General features: G+C 37.2%; 2 protein-coding genes across 2 annotated transcripts; one reads left to right on the top strand and one right to left on the bottom strand.

The window, feature by feature from the left end:
* Positions 1-1,633: 1,633 nt before the first annotated feature.
* On the top strand, positions 1,634-2,362 carry CUNH12orf60 (chromosome unknown C12orf60 homolog). Its single transcript, XM_004921088.1, is given in 3 exon segments — positions 1,634-1,681; positions 1,683-1,743; positions 1,746-2,362. Coding segments are annotated over 3 exon segments (726 nt in total).
* A 5,477-nt stretch (positions 2,363-7,839) lies between these two features.
* Art4 (ADP-ribosyltransferase 4 (inactive) (Dombrock blood group)) lies at positions 7,840-22,590 on the bottom strand. Its single transcript, XM_004845829.3, has 3 exons — positions 22,056-22,590; positions 19,355-20,063; positions 7,840-8,589 (listed from the first exon to the last, which is right to left on the bottom strand). The coding sequence occupies exons 1-3, from the start codon at positions 22,353-22,355 to the stop codon at positions 8,498-8,500; spliced, it is 1,101 nt and encodes a 366-aa protein (XP_004845886.2). The 5' UTR covers positions 22,356-22,590; the 3' UTR covers positions 7,840-8,497.
* Positions 22,591-23,217: the final 627 nt, after the last annotated feature.

Here is a 23,217-nt window from a genome sequence, read left to right as displayed (position 1 = left end):
TGTTCAGAAAGTCCTCGCCTTTTGTCTATTTTGATTTTAGTTTAGTAAATGGTGAGATATATTGGTCTCAATTCAATCTTCTGCATGGGGATAGCCAGTTTTCCCAGCACCATTTATCAAAAGGAGTATCTTCTTTTTCTCCAGTTGGTGTTTGGTTTTTGATTCTTTTGTCAAAGATCAGAAGCTGAATGTGCCTTTCTGCACCCTCTATTCTGTTCCATCAATCCACATGTCTGTTTTTGTGTCAGTTCATGCTGTTTTCTTTTTTTAATCACTATAGCTTTGTAATACAACTTGAAATTAAGGATTGTGATGCTTCCTGCCTTGCTCTTGTCTCCTGGGATTGCTTTTGCTATTGTCTCTTCAGGTTCTATATGAATTTTAGGATTTTTTCCTCTAGTTCTGTGAGGAATGCTGTTGATATTTTGATTGGGATTGTGTTAAATCTTTGTATACAGATTCTGAAGGGATATTATTTTGTAGCTTTCTTATATTTTATACCATGGTGGCTTCATAAAATGAGTCGAAAAGTATTTTCTTGTACTTTCTGTAAGATATTGTGTAGAATTATTTTAAATTCTTTTATTAATGTCTGCTTAATTTACCAGTGAATCCATGTGGGCCTTGACCTTTCTTTTTTTTGGAAGGTATTTAACTGCAGATCCATTTATAGATGGTATTTAACTATAATTTCTTTGAAATAATTTTATTCAGGTTTCAAATAATTGATCCATTCCATTTGGGTTGTTGAATTTATGTGCATAGAATTGTTCATGGTTCCCTCATTATCCTCCTAAAATAGAAGCTTAAATTATTCATTTTAGATCTTCTTTTCTACTATAAGTAATCTGTGAATTTCCTAAATACTACTTTAGTGTTATCTTACAGATTTTGTTATATTTTCATTGAGTTCAAAATACTTTCTCATTTCTTTTGAAGGTTCTTTTTGACCTATGGATTATTTAGTAGCACGTTATCAAATTTACTAATATTTTGGATTATTTCATGCATTTTTCTATATTGATCTCTGTGTTATATTAAGAGTACATTTGTTGTGTAATACACACATCAAAATAGATCCTGGAATCTTGATTGAGATTGGGTTGGATTTAAAAATCAATTTGAAAAGTAATGATATTTTACCAACATTGAGTTTTTCATTCCACTAACAATGTTTATCTTTCTATTTATTTAGGCCTTTTTAAACTTTTCTGAGCAACATTTTGTTAAGTTATAAGTGTATAGATCTTTCATACCTATTATCAGTTTTATCTCTAAGTAGTCAATATTTTTAGTGATATTGTAAATGTCATTTTAATTTGTTTTTTATATTTTGTTGCTGTAGAGTAATGTCATATCGTATATTCAGGATCTAACAAACAATATTTAGTATGTTTGTTGTATAAATTCAGTGATGTTACTCTCTTCTGCACTTTTAATTATTTTTGTTATTATTTTTATTAAAGCACAGGACCATTTCTGCTTTAAAGTTTGCATAACTTCCCTGCCCTTGACAGAAATTATCTTGATGTTTACATTATACTTTCAGTCTCCTCATGTTTGCCAAATTCACTTTTAGTTTTTATTTGGATTTTGCTTTGCTTTATAGTGTTGAAACTTCTCTGTTGAAGAAATGTCTTTGGAGTTGGAAAAGAATAAAGACAGACTGATTCAAGCTGCAAAAAACATTCTTCTTTCATGTACAAGATCTTATTTCTTTCACAAATAAATTTATTGATTTAATTGTAATATGAACACTCAGATCCTCTTGATGGCTGTGAAAGAAGATAATAACATTAAGAATTTCTTTGAACAAATGCTCAAAAATTGTAAGGAAATGAAGTCAGTAGTGGATGCAAAGCACGACAAAATGCAGACATAGCCTTTATGTTCCAAGGTTGCAACAGTCATGTGCTCTGTGGCTGAGAAATGTATCAATGTAGAGTTACCTCATTCAGCTAAGGGACTGTTCAGCGATATCCAGACACCAGTCATTGTTTCTGGGCTGAGAAGTAGTAACATCTTTGAGAGTTTAGAATCTTTACTTTCACTCTTGATGACATTCCCCGTCATGAATCTTCGATTAAGTGACTTCTATAGAGAAGACACCAAAGAGCAATCAGATGCCACCACATCTGGGAAAACCATGAGTCCAGATCTTTCCAAAACCACTACAAAGGACACCTTGAAAAAGTTACAGGATGCATTAAAAACCGAGAACACCAGCAATCCCAGAGAGTCAGCAGCAGATCATTTGGAACAAATTCTCAAGGTTATGGAACCAACCTTATATATCCTTCAAAAAGCCATAAAAACTGTGGAAACGGATATTTCCAAGTCTAAGAAAGTCATTGACAAATAGGAGTGCAATAGAAGACATGTTTATTTCTGTCAGGAAATTAATTCAAATTCTGTGATTTTTTTTTTTTAATAGTACTTTCTAAGATCCTATTATATCAGCCTTGTGGAATGTTAGAACATAAGTGAAGAGGGCCAGGGATTTAGCTCAAAGGTTTCACCGCCTGCCTCGCAAGCACAAGGACCCAAGTTTGATCCCCAGTACCAAAAATAAATAAATAAATAAGTGCAGAGAATAGTCACTTAGGAAAGGATTTACATATAATTCTGCTTTATTAAAATAAAAAGGAATAATCAAAGAAGGCCTGCTTAACAAGGCAGTCATTAAGAAGACTATATTGGTATTTTATTTGTATATGTTTGTGATACATAATTATATTTATTTTGAGAAATTGGTACATATACACATCACATCTTACTCATTTTTACCTCCACTTCCATTCCTGACCCTCCTCCTCCATCCCCAGGTCCCCTTTCTATCTCCACAAAATCTGTCTTCCTGATTCCTTTTATTTTGCTCTCAAATTATATTTTGGGTTTCTTACATAAAAGAAATCAAGTGATATTTCATCTTCTGTGTCTGCTTTATTTCACTTAACATTATGGTCTTAAGATGCATGCTTTTTCCTACAAATGACTCAAATTTATCCAGAAAATATATTGTTGAAAAAAAATCAACTGTAACATTATAGTTGAGGCTATTTGTAAATATTATATCTCATTTTAAAACATGATTAAAACAGCTAAACTAATTTCCAGTTTTAGCAAGCTGATTTCCAGCTACTAAAGTGTGAAATCCAGATAAATGTTAGTATTATTATTAGATAATAATAATCATAGTCACCTCTAGTACAGATGACTGTTCAGTCCTAAGGAACATAATATAACCTATATTTTGGTCACATATCAATTTCTATAAAGTTCATTGCCTTGACTGTCATAAAAATATTCTTGATATCATTTATCCAGGATTATACAAAAGCAATAAATGAGCACTAATATAATTTTCTTGCTTATATGAATAAGATCAGAACAGACACTTTATTCTTATTTGTCTTCTACAGAGATATTTGTATTAGGAGATATTACGAATTGAAAAATGGAGGTATTCCAACCTTTTACAAAGAAAGTACCATAGCATTTGTAGAATTTCTGCGATGTGCTTGTATTTGAGGAGAAGAGTTAGGAAAGTCTATCTGCCAGGAAGTATTTGGCCTTCTTGCATTGGGAGTACATACTCTCAAGATGTCCCTGAATGTCACTGAGGCACATGATACGTAATAGGAACTTTGCTGAGAATAAGAAAAGTGATAGAATAACTCCAAGACAAGGCTATCATTACCATTTAATCATTATTATTGTTATTACTTTGCAGCACTGGAGACTGAACACAGGGCCTTCACTCTAAGCTGGATCCCTAATCCACTCACCTCCTTCTTCATTTTTTGAGGCAGAGTTTTACTAAGTTGTTAAGGTGCCCAGGCTGGGCTTGAACTTGTGATCCTCCTGCCTCAGCCTCCCAGAATGCTGGGATTACAGGCTTGGGCCACCATGACAGCCTATCATTGTCAATTTAAATAAGGAATTATTCCCTCACCTTCAGACAAACAGGTCTTCAGAATGTCCTTTGGGAAGGGTCTAGTGGATTTTGACCATTCGCAGAGCTTAGAGGTTCTGAAAAGGGGCTAAATTTCAATACATCAGCTGCGCTTTCACTCAGTACAAATGCTGAAGTCTTGCCCATTTGCAAAAGTTATCTATTGACTGTTACTAATAATTTAGAGGAAGATCTTGAGTGGATTCTCCGATATTTAATATGGGAGAAAGGAGATAGGTCTTTCACTATGCTTACTTTTTCTGTCCTTTGTGTGTTTAGGATTTCACCCTTCTCTCGGTCTTTAGGGTTGTGCTCCAGAATGTTAGGATCACTGGAGAGATTGACATACAGACAAATGGGGCACAGACCAGAAAGAGGCTTGGGGTAGAGTCTTTCTGTGAAATGATGAGAATGACCAGTGGTAATTGAAGGGAAATCCTTGGATGTCAATGAGAATGGCAGCTTGGGTGGCCCCTTGATGTTAGGGGCCCATGGTCCCCATTCCCATAAGAACAGGTGTGCTCAGGGGCTGGTGGCATCACACTTTCCCACCACTGGCCACCACCAGCCACCCACTCTGTTGTGTTTCCATCTGCTGCTGATCCCAGCTTATGGAGATATTAGGGGAAAGTTCCACTCTGCTCAAATGCATTGTTCTCATTTTATGCTCCTCTTAAATACTTTGGTTTTGGATTCCTCTTATTTTCTTTAAAGTCCTTCAGGTTTTGAAGAACAAAGTGGAGAAGACTCACTTATCTCAGTGTTATGCCTAGTTTTATTCTCTGAAGCCATGAGCACTGTATGACTTAACTCAGTGAAGTGTAAGTGGAAAGGAAAGGGTGAACTGTCATAAAGCAAAATATGATCATTTATGAAAGAAAAATAAAGAACCAAAGGAAGGAAAGAAGTCCTGTGATATTTTAATACCTTTTCACCATACTTCTTAGTTGCCATTGTTTTCTGTATCTTAGTGTCTCTGAAAGCACTTAGTTCAGTAATTGTTTGTTGAGTTTTACCAAGTCAAGAACTGAATGGTTTATGGATTCAGATTATTAGACTACTCAATTGAAGAATCCTGATTCCCCAAGCAAATTAGATGACATCGAAAGTCTCTTTCACTTTTTTAATGTGTATAAAGTAAATCCTTAGGGTTTTCAAGTAGGCATGTTAAAGAGAATACTGAATAGTATAAGATAAAAATAATGTATTAAATGATTCCAGAATATTTTGATAAACACAAAAGAAGAGGCACATGTATTACTTTAATAAAATTAATATGGAGCTAATTACTATGCACCTTATTATGAAGTCTTCTTTAACAATCCATGTGAATTTACACACAGCTAAGCACCTACTCTATCTTCAGAAGACATCCCAGCCTGCAGTTATGATGAAATTTTTAATTTGGTCTCCTATAGTTTCAGAAAAATTTTTTCCAATATCAGGAATTGAACTCAGGACCTTGCGCTTACCAGGCAAGTGAGACAATGCTGAGCTACATCCCTAGTCCAGTTTTAGAAAATTTTAACATAATCTTTGACTCAATTTAAATCAATGGTCCGCTGTACAGATTATGCTCAAAACTGTGGCCTACAGGGAGAAACTGGGGGAATGTGAATTATGTGCATTTATCCTTAATCAAACTTATAAATCTATATAGTTTCAAAATAATAATTTCTGTCTCCAGAGATTTGGTCTGTAAAGCAGCATGAAGAAGAGCTAAGGTATTATTTAAAAAACTTGGTTATTCCTTTAAGCATCTCAATCACGTAAGTCAACAATGTTCTCAAATGTTGGAGCACAGCACAATATATATAGGAGTAATTAAAACAGATTGCTTACTTACTTTTTCCATAAATTCAAGGTTTAGCACTAGAGTTTACATTTCTACCAAATGCTCAAGCGGTGTTGATGCTTGCATGTGCTGGAAGCACACTTTGAATTGCCAATTTAGAAGAATTATCTTACTCAGAAAACTATGATTTCTTATGGAGATCAAAAGCTGTAGGCTGTCTTTTTATCTTTCCTCTGTAGCTCACACTTCTTCACTTTCTGCCTGACCTTGTGACTTCCTGACCCTATACATATGTGAATTATTCCTGCCTCTCCTCTCTATTTACCTCTTTTCCACACAGGTGAAACCTGTCTCTTAAAAAGTCTCATTTCCAATAGAAAACTTCAGCCACAGGCCAGAGAAATCTCATTTTTCTCTACACTCAAAACATATATGGTTTGTACTTGTTTTTGGCACTAAGCACCTGCCTTATACTCTTTCTCATCATTTCTCTTTTTCCTGTCATGCGTTGCTCCCACTAAACATCTCAAGGCCTTGCTCAGATGCTGCTTTCCAGTAAAGCCTTGCTGGCTTCTCCTTTTGCCTCAATTAGAAGGAATCTCTCTCTTGAACAGAAAACATGATTTCCCTCTTTCTTTGATATCTCCTTTGTGACTTGTATTCTTAATTTCTCCCAGAAGACTGTACATTCATGAGAGCTCTGACCTAAGGTATTCAACTTTTAATCCCTCGGTACTTTATACATTACATAGCTTATTCAATGCATTTATGTAATGCAGGAAAGAAACATATGGAAATTGTTGGGTGGCTTTTCCTAACATTTCATTTCACTACTGTCCACCAAGTTTCATTCCCAAGCTACCCCCAGGACTCTACCAGGCACCCATGAACTTGCCAAAGACCTGTGCAATGATTTTCTGCTTGTGAAAATTCTGTACTTGCTTTATTGGGCATAGGGGCCAATGCATAGGTGCACTTGGTCCTGTCGGTCTGGAAATCCCAATTTAAGGAATGATAGTATGTAGATTTCTGAACTCCCTGACCGATGCCAGATGATTTATATTGCTAGTTATCCATTTAGTTTCTCTGCTCATAGCATGGGCCTTTCAGAAAGTCCTCTGAGGGATAAGATGAGCTGGTTTTCACTTTTGCTGCTTGTTTATTTGTTTGTTTGAGACAGGGTCTTGGTATGTAGCTGGCCTTGAACTCAACCATGTAGTCCAACCTGGCCGCCAACTCAAATGTATGGCGATCCTCCTATTTTAGCCTTCTGAGTGCTGGTATTACAGGTGTGCACCACCACGCCCAGCTTTTTGCTGCTGCTTGAATAATTTTCTCCCGAGGAGAACCTGTTTCATACTGTCAGAATTCAAAGTTATATTGTAGCTGTTCTCACCTTTACTCCATTTACCCCAGTCATAGGGCCTTTGGACAGCAAGTAAAATAATTTCTGAGGTCTCCACATAAACTGTCTACTACTTGGGGAAGAACTGGAGAACATTTTTAGGTGTCAATATTATAATTCATACTTTGCATCACATACTTTGGGCATAATGGAGCTCATATATCTTTTATTTGCTTGGCAATCAGATTTTTATTGCATGTGCTCTCCTTTACCTCCACATGCACCCACATGTTTTCTTAATATAATTAAATTTTCTATGAAGTCTTAAATTTCCATCCAGTCTTCTATAAATTAACATCTGTTTAAACTTTTAACTTTTTTGATATCTTAGGAACAGGCATGTTAACACCTTGTTACTGGCAGTGAATGAGATTTCATTGACTGTTTTTATTAACTTTCCTTTTTATTTCTGAGGTTTCCATGTTTCTTTTCATCTGATACTAGTTTGACCTTCGAGGCTGGTAAAAATTTTTGAAGAAAATTCATACCATTATTAGGTCTCTGGGGCTTAAAGCTTTTCTATCTGATGAATTTATCCTTTGCTTTCTAACTTGATCTTTTCTGATTTGTTCCTGTTTAGGATCACTAAGTAAACAAAAAATCCCACAACAACAACAACAACAAAAAGGGAAGTCTATTCATCTGAACTCCTTCAATTGCTTGAGATAGAAAATCAAATTCAAATTATGTTGAGAAGAAAATATTTTATTGATTTGTGTAATGAAGAAGCTTAGGTTATTTGGGTTTAGAACAGTTGGATCCAGAGGCTCATACATTGTCAGTGAGTCTCAATTTCTTCTCATCCTCAGCTCTTCCTTGTGTTAGCTCCTTTTTCAGGGAGGTAGGGCCTCCTGTCCTGGTGATAAGATGGCTGCTAGCAAACTATCAGCCCATACCCTGCTTTTGTTAAACTCTGCTGAAAAGAAAGGATCATACCCTACTCCCAAAATTAATTAAAAAAAAAAAAGCATCATGATGCTACGTCATAGGTTACCACTGGGCCATATTCTTTTTTTAGCCTAAATCTTTGTGTGCATGGAGCAGAAAGAACTATAGTGAGTGGCTCAGGACTGAGTTACAGGCAAATTCTAGGCATTGAGCAGAGCTAGCTCTTCATCAAATGACAGCTGGGTTGGGTGGCTTCCCCAGGGTACTGTGGGGGCCCTGATTGGCAAGGAGGTACTGTGAAGGCAAAACAGAACCAACAAAGAAGAACCTATGCATTGCTCTCAGCAGAAGTATGAGTAAATCGTCTTTCTTGGCAAATAAATTCTCATTTCTATCAAAAAGGCAGTAACAAGTTTTCATTTTGTTTTTATTTTAAATAAGCCACAGAATTATTCTACACTCTGCTTTTGGAAGAGATGATAACGGTGGCCAAGAAGTAGAGAGATGCAATAACTATAGGAGTAGGGATGCATTTCTCGCTCGAAGCTGTAAAAAAAAAAATGAACAAAACAACAATTAGACATGTTTTAGGCAGTTGAGATTAAAAAAAAAACTAGTTCATTTGTCATTTAATTCACTAATTTAAGATAAAATTCCCATGAAAAATGTTTGAAGTGGGCTACTTTTAAGAGAGTATTCTTGGGGCCAGGATTTAGCTCAGTGGTGCTGCCACCTGCCTCTTAGGTACGAGGTCCTGAGTTCAATCCCGGGTACAAAAAAGAAAAAAAAAGTAAGAGTATTCTCATACTTTATTAGCTCAAATGAATTTAATTTGTTTATTTTGCAGATGATGAAACGGGCACCAAGAGATTTAGAGGTTTACTTTAGGTTATCCAGCCAGTTGGTGGTAGAGATCGGATTTTCCATCTTCATCTTCAGAAGCTTCATCTGCATCTTTTTTTTCCCATTAAGTTCATTGGTACATTTCAGGTATACAATACAGTTACATTCATCACTGGGATCTTGTACCTGTACATGATGTACCTTGGTTCTTATTTTTTCCCCATTTCCCTGCACTCCTTTTACCCCCTCCACCCTTCCCTATTTACATAGACTTTGTTTCCATTTTTTCCTTTGCCCCTCCCCTCACACTACCCCTACTCCTTTAGACCTTTTCTTCCTATTTCACATTCTCTATTATATTTTTTAGTCCTTATTTACACTTTCAGTTTCTCACACCAGAGAAACTATTCGGTATTTACACATGTGTGTCCTGTTTATTTCACTTAAGAGTATGGCCTCAGTGCGCATCCACTTAGCTATAATTGTCTCTAGTTTCTTGTTCCATCTGCATCTTAATTATCATCATCTTCCTCACCGTTATCCCAGCCCATTTTTATTTTGTATTTTGAGATGGGTTCTTGCTTCAGCTGCCTTGGTGGCACTCGAACTTGTGACCCTCTTGCCCTAGCCCTGCAGAGTGCTGGGATTACAGGCTTAGATTGGAGGTATGCAAGAAGTATTCACACAGTTTCGCTTGAGGTGTATATGTCTGTGTATGTACTGCTTAGACATGCACACCATTTGCAGGAAGTTTACGAAAGTTTAGAGCCAGGTATGGCAGATGGAAGCAAAACTGTATAAACCAAAGTTATTGTTAGGAATAAATACTACTTAGGAAAACAATGGGAGAGGGGATAAAATGAGATGAGAGATGGAGGGCTTCCAACAGGTCTTAATAGAGAGTAAAATCTCCTCAGCCACGCTTCACTGATTGCTCTGGGAAGAAAAGCTGTTTGAGGCAGAAAGAGATTCAACTCTCCTTGCTTCAGTATCTGTCCATATTGTTTATAAGGTGACCTACTTAGGGGAAACTGTATTTCTATTTGTTTCACAAGTGTATGTGTTTTTTTTTAGTTTCATGGAAATTCTAATTGGAAAAAATTCTCTCTCTTTCTCTCTCTCTCTCTCTGAACCTACGTCTGTCTGTCTATCTCAGCAGTAATGTTTAGCTCTAATTTTTGCCAATAATAGTAGGCAAAGAAAATTAATAGTATATATTCATCTTTTTAAACTTTTGCCAAAGTTTGTGTTAACCTGAAACTCCACAGACACTCAGGAATAATTAATACCACTTCGGCAGGTCGATAATTAGAAGGGTGCTCACACATTTTTGGTTTTGTTTTCTCTTCACTGAGGTTAACGATCACAAGGATGCCCAGCCCAATGCTTTCCCATATTCCCATGGACAAGATATTAAGTAATTCTAAACAATACTGCCTAACAGTACAGCGCTGTAACAGAAAGATTATGGTTTTTGAAAGTGATTAGCTTCTGTGCTGAAGCCTGTTTGACCTTGGAAATATTAATTACTTTCATTAAGCCTCAATTTTGTCAACTGTAAAATGAGAGTATCTTAAGGATTTTGGAAATACTATTATCACTACTCCCAATACTATTAATATTTCCACTATCACCACCACTTGTAAAACTTGCATAGAGTTTACTTATGTATTATATACAATACATTGACCGAAGTAATCCTCCTTATTTCTAATTTGTAGATCAGGAAAGTAAGGCAAGGAGGGCTTAACTGTTTCTGAGAGACTGTACAGTAACCAGTAGAGCCAGTATTTAACCTAGAAAATCCAATTCAAGAGATCACATGTTGAAGTTCCTAGAACTTAAATCCTCAGCTCTCATTCTATCAACCACATTTACCATAGTTTCTGACCTCCTTCTCCTTGATACTTGATTGTGCTCCTGGGACACTAATTCTATTGGGTTTCTTCTTTCTCACCAGCCATTACTTCTTAGGCTTCTTTTGTTATTTTTTTCATCCTGTCCTTTTAAACTGGAATGTGCTCCACGCTTTATCTACAAATTTCTGTGGAGAGCTCAGCCAGTATCATTGTTTTATATACCACCTTTATCCCATTAACTCCAAATACGTATCTCCAGCCTGGGTCACAACCCTGAGTTCTAGACCCATATAAAGTGGACCTTTGCGTTACAACCAGCCTGACATACGAACAACTTGGGTTATGACCGGAATTTTAGTTTTAGCTTAAGAACAAAGTCTTAAGTTATGACCCGAATGCCAGCCTCTTGTGCTTCCAGATGGTCTCAGATACAGATTTAATGCTTAAAGAGTTCTGGAAGGGACATTACAACATCCTTTCCTGTGTGGGGTTAATTGAGAAATCCTGGGCCAATGTATCTCTAAGTTCCCCGAGATCTGCCTGTATACAGGAAAGAGACTTTGAAGGCTCGGCAGAGGAGCCTGAGCCTTCAATTGACCAGCCCAAGTTTCAACCAGCCTGTGTGAACGAATTGAGTTTGTAAGTCAAGGGTCCACTGTATCCAGCTGTCAGTTTGACATCTTAACTTGGATGGCTATTTCACATCTCAGATATAACATGTCAAACCCTTGCTCCTTATGCCCAAATCTACTCTACCACAGGCTTCTTCATCTTAGTTAATTTCAACTCTATCCTTTTAGTTACCCAAGCCAAAACCAGAATTGTCCTTCACTCTTCTTTTTTATCTCACTCTTTGTGTCCAGTGTCAGAAATCTTCCTGCTCTGATGTTCACAGTGTACCTGTTAATGTGGTCAAATACTACCTTCTCCACTGCTCCCAATGCCATTTTTCATCTGGAGGATTGAAATAGCCTCCTGACTAGTTTCTTCCTTACAACCTTGCCTCATGACAGTACATTTTCAACTGAACTGTTAGGGTAGTTCTATTAAAATGTAAGTTAAATCTTCTGTGGGTACTGCCCCAAATCGTTCAGTGGTTTCCCATCTCACTAAGAGGAAAAGATTACAAGTGCCTTCAAGGTCCAATATTATTCCCATCTTCACTTCCTATTTCTCCCTCAGTCATTTCCATACACTGGTTTCCTTGCTGTTGCTCCTGACTCAGGACCTTTGCACTTGATGTTTCCTCTTCCTGGAATGCTCTTTCCTCAAATACTCACACGGATAGCTCTCTCATCACCTTTCAGTCTTTTCTCAAATATTGTGTTCTCTGTGAAGCTTTTCTTGATCACTCAATTTAATATTGTGATCTTAAGGAATTCTCTATCACTTTGCTCTGCTTTTTTTTCTCTATAGGACCTATCACCTACTAATGTGTTACATCATTCATTTATTTATTTTGTGTATGGTCCATCTCATCACATTACAGAATGTAAGTTCCCTGATGGTGGGCATTGTCACCTATTTTATTCCCTACATCTAAAATAGTACCTAGCACATAGTAAGGGCTGAATAAATATTCATTGAATGAATGAATTATGGCCACTGTAATGATGATTCTCAAATAAGACACAAACATACAGGCATTGGTGTCTTGTAATCATACTCCCCTTCAAAAATCAATAAGCCTTGATAGGGTTTGGATACGTGTTCCCTGAAGGCCATGTGTTAAAGGCTTAGTCACTAATCTGTGGTCACTTGATGCATGCTCTTGAGGGGGATTTTGGGACCCGAACTACTTTATTTGTTTCTCTTTCACTTCCTCGTGGCCATGAGGTGAGCAGCTTCCTTCTACCACCTTCTACCTCCATGCTCCCCACCATGGCATGCTGCCTTATCACAAACCCAAAAGCAACTGACCATGGACTGAAACCTCTGAAACAATGAACCGAAGTAATCTTTCCCCTTATAAGTTGTTTATCTCAGGTATTCTGTTATAGTAATAGAAAGCTAACATAGGCTTCCTTCACAATAATTAGGATGTTAAATTATCGTATTTTAATTCTATTCTTTAGGTCAAAGTAACATTTCTTTCCTACCTTTCTTGACATTTTTTTCTGTACCTATCTTAAGGTTATTATTTCTGCCTCATATTATTATTTTTATATGGATAATATTTTTAGAAGAATAAATGAAAACCACCTGTGACTAAATTAATTACAACCTTAAAAAATTCTTTTAAGTATGTCTCACATTATTTTTACTTTTGTATTTAGCTTTCTCCTAGACTATCTATTCAAAGCTTTTTGTTCTCTCTTTATCCTGTTGCAGTGTTTTTCAAGTTGTGGTTGTGATCCATTAATGAGCCATGACATTAGATTAGAAGGTTACAGCTATTAATGTTTAATTATGAAATAAAAATGGTTCTAACAGAAATTGCAAACATTCTGCTGCATGTACGAAAGGATAACTGTTGACATTACATGCGAATGTGTGTTTGTATATTTATGTGTTTGTGAACCAAGTTATAAAGAGTCGTAGTCAATAGGCTTGAAACTAATAGTCACTTCTTAGTGACATTTGTAGGACAAATGAATCTCGTGAAACCAGTTTGTAGAGAAAATTGTCCTGGAATTCTCATTAGAACACATGGGAAAGGAACCTACCTACTTCCATCATTTTAAAACTCTATGAATAATTTTACGCAAACCACTTTACCTTTTTTGAATCTGTGTTCACATCTGTATAGTAGGGTAACAACCCAATTTGTAGGGTGGTTGCAAGAATTAAATAGGTAATATGTATGAAAACATTTTGTAAACTAAGTCACTATACAAATATCATTTTATTGGTGTATACGAATGTAATTTTGTCATTTCTGCCTTAGGGCATAGAGTCTGGGAGAAATACATCATTATTATAACTCATTTCATGAAGGATAAATCTGAATTATATCAGACTGTCAAAAAATAAATATTCAAGCTCTTGAAAAAAAGCAGAAAGGGTAAAGTTGACATGTAGTATATCTAGTTTATTATTTGAGGCAAATGCTATTTATAGCTACTGTCTGTCAAAATGCAGAGTGCTTTGTGTTAATCTTGTAGATTATTATCTAGCGAAAAGTAGACACTCAAAAATAGCAAGCATTGTCTCTGCTGTCTTGCTTTATTCTGTTCTCACTGTCAGTCTCACTGAGGCACACATTTGTGCCATCAAACCATTCTCTCTTTCGCATGTGGATGCTACTTCCTTGGGCTTTCTTGGTGGCGTTTGAGAGAGTGGATAGATGCCAGCTGCTGTCACAACATTCCCACAAAGCAAGCACTGCTTCTGCTTTATACATGGAGGAAGAGGCTCAGAGGTGAAGTCATTTACATAGCAAGGCCACCCAGCTGCTAACATATGCCTGGGCCTTTCTGGCTGGAAAGCTATTCGTGTTTTACTATGCCCTGTGGGCTCTCAGATCTATTCAATTATTTGTTCTCTCATCCATTCATCTGAGACTGGCAGTGCACTATAAGGCCAAATAGAGAAAAGTAATTTTAGATGATTGAAGCCCGGAATAAAAGAAAACAGGAAAAAAATAGGAAGTTAACCAATTAATCATAAGGGTTAATAGTAGTTAAAAAGTTTTGAGTACTATCATATATCTGTTATGTGCTGTTCTAAGAGCTTTTACATACATTAGTTCATTTCTTCCTCACCAGAATGTTATAAGGAAGGTTTAATAAAATATCTGTTTTATACATAAAAAAACCCGAAGCACAGAAAGATTAAGCCATGGGTAAGTACCCGTCTTATCACTATTTGTTTCTGGAAAAGTTTACATGTAAAATGAGGCTACTACAAACAATTGGCTATATTTTTCCAGAAACATGTTAAGAATTTTGATTATGTGAAAGATTTTACCAAATAAATCCCTCTTCTTTGTGAATCCAATGATACAGAACAGAGAATGTATTTATGTTGCTGCAGATTTTTGGCACAGATTATGTTGCTGAGAGAAGAAGTATTCAAGGGCAAATAGCTAATTAACATTCTGTTAACGTATTTTGAATCTTTTCAATAAGCATGAAGACATGTTTCTATAGTAACCAGCAGAGGTCATGTGAGGGGTGATAGAAGAATCAGGGGGAAAAGCTGCTAGTTTAGAATGACTTAAATAATGCTTTTTCTGTAGATGTACTGTCCTTAGTGTGTTATGCTACCATTCCGACCTCTTGACTCTCTGAAGGCAACAGATTCCTTGGAACTCTTTGGACTTGGCTTGCAAGTCAAGGAGGCCAATTTTAACATAAATTAAAAAAACTAGGGAAGCTATGCTCTTTATGGTACTCTCTTCTTTGGGGGAATTATAGCACCCTGGTTCATTAATTTTACACATTCTCATGTCTTTCAGAGGGAGCAGGAATGGATTCCCTGGGCTTATAGCGACTTTTTGGAATATACAAGAGCATGTGGCTTTTATTAATTAGGAACAAAGGAAAGGAGGGAGAGAGGATCAGAGCGAGAGAGAGAGAGGGAAAGAGAGAGAGAGAGAGAGAGAGAGGGAGGTCTCCTGAGAGGGCTTGAGTTCATGAGGAATTGGTTATCAGTCCTCCAGAATAGCATGTGTGAATTCCCTAGGCTGGGGTTAGTGTGAGAAATGAAGAGGCCAAGAGCAACTATCCCGAAAACCAGGTCTGGGGGGTCTCCTGACCTCACTCCCTCCAAGTGAAGGACCCTCAGATGTGACAGACACACCACCTCCCTCCTCCTGTCAGTCATATATAGATCAGTCCAATACTTCTCCAGGAAGTGTGGGGTAAGTAGAATACTACTTATTAAGCAACAGAAATAATTTAAGGATCATTAAAAATGGTCCTTAGCTTACGATTGAAGAAAAAAAAAAGCACTGCAGTGACTGAAAACTCTCTTTAAAAAAATCAGTAGAGATAAGTGGATGTTGATTGTATCCAATCCAAAACTATATAAGTTTTTTTGGTCTTCATTTAAAGTGACTGTGCTAGCAACCATGCAATGGCAGATGAGGGTCAGGCAGGTAAGATCAAAGGAAAGGAAGAACCAGACTTCTCTGTAAACTTTCTCAAGAGTCCAGGCAAGGGAAAGAAGGCACCACTATAGCTGTAGCTTATTCCTCTCCCACTGTCATCCTCCCAGATTGGTTCATAGCTGTGGTGGTTGGGAAAATGAGTCAATTCCAGCTTTGGCTGCTGATCATGTAATGCCTCTGACATGTCTCTCTTTAATTTATAAAGAAAATATCACATTGTATACCAATGGCATTTCATTCTGCCATTGAGAAGCTCTCTTCCTAAGGCTACACAGGTTTCTAATTGATGAATTTCTTTAGTTATGGTTACACTGCAAGTGACGACATTACAAATCAGTCACTTTGCAACAACAGGTCCTCACTCTTGTTGAGGGGTGACATTTTCTATAGTATTTTTCTTCTTTAGATCTTTAAACATTGGAAGTTGCATTAAATGGTCATATGACCCAAGATCAAGGTCACCCAGAGATGTGAAAGAGAATTCTTCATTCATTGACCATTATTCACCCACTCATTCAACAAACACGATTGAACATCTCTCTGTGCCTGTAGCCCTAATTTACTATTTATTATTATGTGCTATAAAATATATAGATGGCTTATAATTTTATTTTATTTTTAAAAAAGCCCCATGAGGTTCTGCTATGATGTGCATCATGTAGATGAAGAAACAGAATTTAAGCAACTTGACAAAGAACTAATATGTAGTAATATGTAGTACACATTGGATATGAATCCAGCTGGGGTCAATCTGGGGTCAAACTGCCTGGATTCCATGTTTACTCCTTAAATACTAAGATAGTCAAGGTCCTGTTCACAAAGAGCTTACAGGAAATACAAGAATACTGATTCTCTCAGTGTGATTTGTAATGTCAAATATCTACTCAAGACCAACCAAACTTCCAGAATCCAGTAATATATGTGGCTATCCCAGCTAAGCCTTAACTCAAAACTCAGTCAAAGTTGTATTTGCATTATTTCATCACTGGAAAGCCCAGGTCATTAGTTTGTGGGGATGAGGGGTTCTTGAAGCTTTTTTTTGAGTAGAGTGGCAGAACACAGGCACAGTTTCTATTAAATACCACTCTCCCTCAGTTTAATACTCACTCATTAACATAAATGATCTATGGTTTTTTCACTGAATGTATTTTACTACTGTCATTATCTTAGTGGAAAAGTTATATGTCTCCAAATCATGATGAGAAAGAATGAAGTAATAGGCAGGTTTAGTTTTAAAGTACCCTAGAACCTGACTGTGAATGTTTTTATTTTTTACCAACATTTCTTTATTTTCTTCATATTCTATTTCATTTTTCATCTTCTACAAACATTATTCTCCTGGGTCTGTGGGGAGGATACTCATTCCAATAGTCTGGTTGCCATGCTACCAGGGTGAGAAGGAAGGAAATAAAAGTATCTGTAGGTTACCTAGACCTCAAAATGGATGCCAGTGTGAAGATCTTTGCCACACTACGACCCTAAGATGTTGAGAGATGCTCAGCTTGAATTATAAACAGAAATAATGATGGCAAAGAGACAGACTTAGGCATATTTCAAAAGTAGATTCAGCTCAACTGCAGTTAACTATGAATATCAATGATTTCCTTTCTGGAGAAAGACATTCTTCCTCTTGGATAAGGAAAGCTCTAGAATAGCCCCTCAGTGAAACAACTAGGTAGCGACAATATAAAAAGATAAAACGGAATCAGCTCCTTTCCTTTTTAAGAAAGAGTTTAACAGGTTTTTTTTTTGTATTGTGATATCTATAATTTCTCCTGGTTCAGATCACTTTTCACAAAATCCTCAGAGCTCTTTCTAAGATATGGTTTAGTTGATGTAACTTTATTTAAAGGCACCTAATGACATCTTATTACCAATAGCATGAAGTTCAAAAGTCTTTTGCCTGGCCTTGTACAATCAGGCCCCATATAACTCTCCTCCCTGTATAAATCCCCTATTCCCTTTCTATTGCTACCCCCTTCTTACATCCTATACATTTTACACTCTGGCCACCCAGAAATTCTGAGTTCTTGGAGAGACAAGGGTGTTTGAAACCCCTGTGATTTAGTGTGTGGTGTTCTTTGCTTGAAATGATGTTTCTCTCTTTTACTGAAAACTTCCATTCCCATTGCACGTCCCACATGGTCCTTTACTGGAAGGCTTTCTTTATTTTACCCAGAGAGAATGAATAGCTAGCTTCCTGCACAGAACAACCATGACTCATTGCCCAGACATCTGGTATACCACTTTGAACTTCCAAGCTTATATACCTGTTCATGTTCTCAGGTCTTGTTAGACTAAAATTACTTCCAGGACACGGATTTTGCTTTATTCGTTCTGTATTATTAGGGTCTCCTATCACATAAAAGAATGGTTAATAAACAGAAAATAAATAAATAAATATGACTTCCTTTTTTACTTTTAGAACCCCTTATGCAAGTAACAACTATGACAAAAAGCAAAACAAAGCAAAAGTGAGTTTGAAAGAGAAGATAAGAGATGCAATATTTTACGTGCTATCTTTTCTGTCTAAAGTTTCCCACATAACACAGTAACCACCCCTTATGCACAGTTTTGCCTTCTGAAATTTGTGATCCACAATCAATTATGATCTGAGTTTATTTTATTGTATTTTTTAAAATTTGAGACAGGATCTTGCTAAATTGCCCAGATTGGCTTTGAACTCACAATCCTCCCGCCTCCCCTTCCTGGGCAATACGTGTGTCACCATGCCCAGCACTCTGAAAATTTTAAGAGGAATTTTCCAGAAAGAAATAATTTAAAATATTTTAATTGCACATCATTCTAAGTAGCATGATGAAATTTCACACCATCCTGCTTTCTTGCACCTGGGATGTGATCATCCCTTTTCAGCACTTCCACATTCCACACGCTCCCTGCCCATCAGACCCTTTGTGGCCATCCTTGCTATCAGACAAACTGTCATAGCACTGCAGTGCTTGTGTTCAGATGACCTTTACGTAGTAGCCCAAGGCTGCAACACAATGTCTCCACTGTTTGTTTCACTTCATCTCAGGAAGGCATTGTGTCATCTCACACAGTCACACATGAAAGATGAGTGTAGTACACTGAGGTATGATGAGAGAGCACATATTCATGTAACTTTTATTACTGTATTTTGTTGTAATTGTCGTGTTTTATTAATAGTTATTATTAATTTCTTACTGTACCTAGTTTAAAAATTAAATTTTATCATGGATATGGATATATAGGAAAATGCAGTACATGTGTAGGATTTGGTACTATTGGTGTTTTCAACTCATTTCCAGAGGTTTTGGGACATACCCTGCATGGATAATAGAATACTGTAGTACCATTTCAGGAAATAATTTTTCCAGAGTTAGTTGAAGAAAAAGAAGATATGAGAAACGAATAAATAAAGTTCCTTTTTCTCTAATCTGTCAGTTCTACTATTACCAGTGCACAATTCCCATGTTTTTGCCTTCGTCCAAGCCCACACAGGAAAAATAACTTTTATAAGAGAGTAGTGATCTGTGATTCTGATAAAAATGGATCCAAATTGGACCAAAATTACCTTTTAGCAGCTGGCAGTTGTATATGCTCAGGTTCCCGGTCGACTGCAATTGCAACCAGTTTCCATTTGGGTGGTAGCTTGTATTTACAACTTCAAACAGCTCATAGGGAGGGATCAGGACTTCCTTCTGGAGGGAGAAGTCTTGCACAGGTGCACCTAGGCAGCTAAATATGGTAAATAGTGTTTTTCTCCCCAACTTTTGTGCCTCTTCTCTTAGGAGGGAGGTGGAAATGAACTGGCCAAATCGAACAGTGTCACCTACGTTGGCTACAAAGTGGATGTCCTTCATGCCATGGTGTACCTCATAACACAGAGTGTGACTCTTCGTGCTGAGTTGTGTCCTCAGCAGCTGGATTGCTGAGGTCAGGTAGTAGTGTAGATATTTGAAATGGAATGAACGTTTGTACTGCTGTGGAGACCTGGCAGCACTGGCCATGGCAGTGGCAAAGTCGGAGCGCACCTGGCTATTTGATGTGTAAACCAAGAGAGCCACAGCATGTGTATCTGTCATGTTCTTGGGGAGAGCTTTTTCTCGACTCAGCCAGGTTAAGTGGGCTTTTTGCCACACCCTGAAGTAATGTTTATGGGCATCTATTTCCTCTGTGAAATAATCTCCTTGACTTAGCTCCTCCATAACCTGTTTGCTACAGCCTTGGTATTGATCATCGAAGGAGTCTGGTGCCAAATCAAAGTCGACTTTAATTGTAACCTATAAGTAAGAAAAGAAAAATCTTGATTTTAATTATTCAAATCAGATGGTAAATGTGGTAGCAGATTTTCTACATTCTGTGGAACCAAGTCTTTCTCTCAAAATCAATATTTGTCGACATTTTACTCACAATCATTTCTACATCAGTGACCTGTGCTACAGATTGAATTTAGTTTGATAAATAACTGAAAGCTGAAAAAATTCATGTTCCCAGGGAGGAAGTAAACTTTTTTGTGTCATAGTGTTTTTGCATGCTGTGTACTATGAAGAAAAAATGAATAACCTTATAGTTTAATTATACATTCTGTTTCTTCTACTACCACTTTGTATTCTCTCAGGGATGTTATTGTGAATATCTCTTTCGTCAATGACTAAAACACATATTAAATCTTTGAACTCAATTGGATAAAAGCATTAAAGCGATGAGTAGTATCTAGTTCTCCAAGAGGGACTCCAGTAAATCACAATGCTCATGTCTACCCAGATTCTGAAAAAGATGAAGGGTGGAATATCACTCTTCATTACTCTTTAGGTCTGCTGGTAACTAGGCGTTACTCACTTTGCAAGAACACATTGCAAGGTGAGGCAGGCACACTCACTCAGTGGCAAGAAGTTATGGACCCCAGATAAGGTCTTGCCATAGAGGACCAGAGAATTCATTCCCTTTGCCACAGGCTGACTCCCAGGAGGAGAGCAGAGTCCAACTCAGCATGCTCAGTAATTCTTCCTAGTGTTACCAACAAAGTAGTTTGTCCATGTCCAGAGGAAGAGGGGGAAGGAAAGTTTGGACAGTGATCAAGAATGTGCCTAGGAAAGTCCCTTTTCTTGGGAAAAGACAAACTTTAGAAAAAAAATGGGAAGCCAATTGAATATTACATTTTGGCATCTAGTCTGTGGGAAACTGAAGTTAGAGGTTTCCTGGGTGTCATCAGTTCATCATTTAAAACTATTTGAAAATTCAAATAGGGGTTTCTTGATAAAAATGATGCCATTCTAAGAAATGGTTCTCCTTAAAAGGCAAGATTCTCTCCAATGTGAAAGATATTGTGACTGGAACTCAAAAACCATACATTTGGTACTTTTAATATATGATTTATGGTGACATATCATCTGGTTTTGTGTTAACCACAGTTTTTTTAGACTGGTTAAATGATCTTGACCAGTAATTCATAACAGCACATTTAAAAGTAGGTCTCAGAATCTATTTAAACCTAACCAAACCAAACCAAACCAAAAAATCCCATTTTTGTCAAATCTATAGGGAACTTCAAAACTTTGTTAAAATATTCCTAGATCTCAAATATGTACTGTTATGTCTTAACATTAGCTTATTTTCAATACATAGACTTTTCAGTTAAAATACTTATAAATGGAGTTAGTCCATCTGATACAGTTTAAAGTCAAACAGACTTTATTTTACATTATATGTCTTGCAGAAGGAGTATTTCTAATTATTATGAAGAATCAAGAAAATAATCCATTATTTTCCACAATGCTAAATTGATAAATTATAAAGAATTTTAAAGTTTTGGTAGTTGTCTGATAAGTGTTAACATCCTTCCCTAACATTATTTGCCAAAATGTTTGAATGATGGGCTGGGGATTTAGCTCAGTGGCACCATGCCTGCATCGCAAACACAAGGTCCTGAGTTCCATCTCTGGTACCGGAAAAAAAAAATGTTTGAATGAAATTAGATCCCTAGTAACCTACGGTTTGGGTCAGTGATCAGTGATGGCGAACCTTTTAGAGACCAAGTGTCCAAACTGCAACCCCAAACCCACTTATTTATTGCAAAGTGCCAACACTGCAATTAAACCTGAAGACTGCAGTTTTAGTTTAGAAAAAAACAACTCATATATTAACATTTTTGTCTTAAACGAAAAACAAATAACATGAATAGGTTCACCACCACTGGTTTGCACCATTTGGAAGCTGTCACCAGGTGAACGTCCTATCAAAGCAAGGGTCAGGGCTCCTCAATTGCACCCTACCTCAGCGTGCCCCGTGGGTGTCTGCAGGCCACAGAGCAGCAGCAGGAGTGCCAGCTGTCCAACTTGGAGCCTCATCCTCATCACAGGACTGGCAGTAGCTGGGAGAAGAATCCACTTGCATCTGCTGATCCATGGATAATTTTTGTTTGTGTTCAAAGTGCATCTTTTCCCTTGAAGCTTCATCCTGAAATGAGCCCTCAGACTTCTCCTTCCGTGGTTTCTTTGAGTGAGTCTCAGTGAGAACCTTCTTTGTGCCTGTCCGTGCTGAGACTTCTGTTGATGACTAGCAACTAAGAGCATTCCAGAAGGCAGAAATCAGCTCTGGGCTTCTTTATCAAGTAGAAATTTCTGGGAGATAGCTGGATGCATGCACCAGATAAGAGTTTACAAAGTGAACCATGTTAGTTTCCAATTAGAAAAAAAAAAGAGCCCTTAATCTATTCTGTATGCAGGGGAATGCCAAAGGCCTGTTCAGGGTCAGGCTCTGCAGTTCAGCTTTGACGTTTCCAGAAAGTCAGGAAAAGGCATGTTCTCTACTGTGTTGGGGCCAAGGGACATTATCTTGAGCCCCAGGCTTGTGTTATGAGTTATAAGATTGGCTACTGCAGGGCGACTGGGACGATGCCATCACAAGGTGGGCCTGCCTCAGCTCATTTGGTGCTGCTGATAGGCTCTGCCCTGGAATGTGCTGCTACAAAGCAATATGCCTTTTGGTGCTATGGGCAAAAAGAAGTCTCATTTTGCTGCTTTCCATGGCACATTTGAAACTCTCCACTTCAGAGATTGTAGCTGGTTCAAAGCTTGCCTCAGTTTTTCTTTGGAAACATCAGGTCCTGTATCTATTCTATTTCTGTCCACAGTACATCCTAATGATTGTCAGAAAACTGCCTACATATAGCGGACATAAATCCAAAGTAGGACTCAGTGTGCCAAGTTATTCTAGCACAAGTGTTCTATTAAACACTCTCTTTTAGGCACCTCCCTGTCAGTATGAATCATCTTCCTCTCTCTGCAACCCTTGGATAATAGGGTTTTGTTTTGGAAATATTTCCCATTTATACTTCCCGATTCACTACCTAACTGTTAAGAGAAACTAAATGCTGTTCTTAAAAGTTCTTTTACTGATTTTTTCCAGTACCTTACATTTTTTTGTTTAAATTTT

The sequence above is a fragment of the Heterocephalus glaber genome, unplaced genomic scaffold (assembly GCF_053883595.1).
Source record: "Heterocephalus glaber isolate CG9 unplaced genomic scaffold, H.glaber_assembly_v1.0 deba00001444, whole genome shotgun sequence".
Lineage (NCBI taxonomy): Eukaryota > Metazoa > Chordata > Mammalia > Rodentia > Bathyergidae > Heterocephalus > Heterocephalus glaber.
Note: the sequence above shows the minus strand (reverse complement) of the source record. Positions and strands in the feature narration are given on the sequence as shown.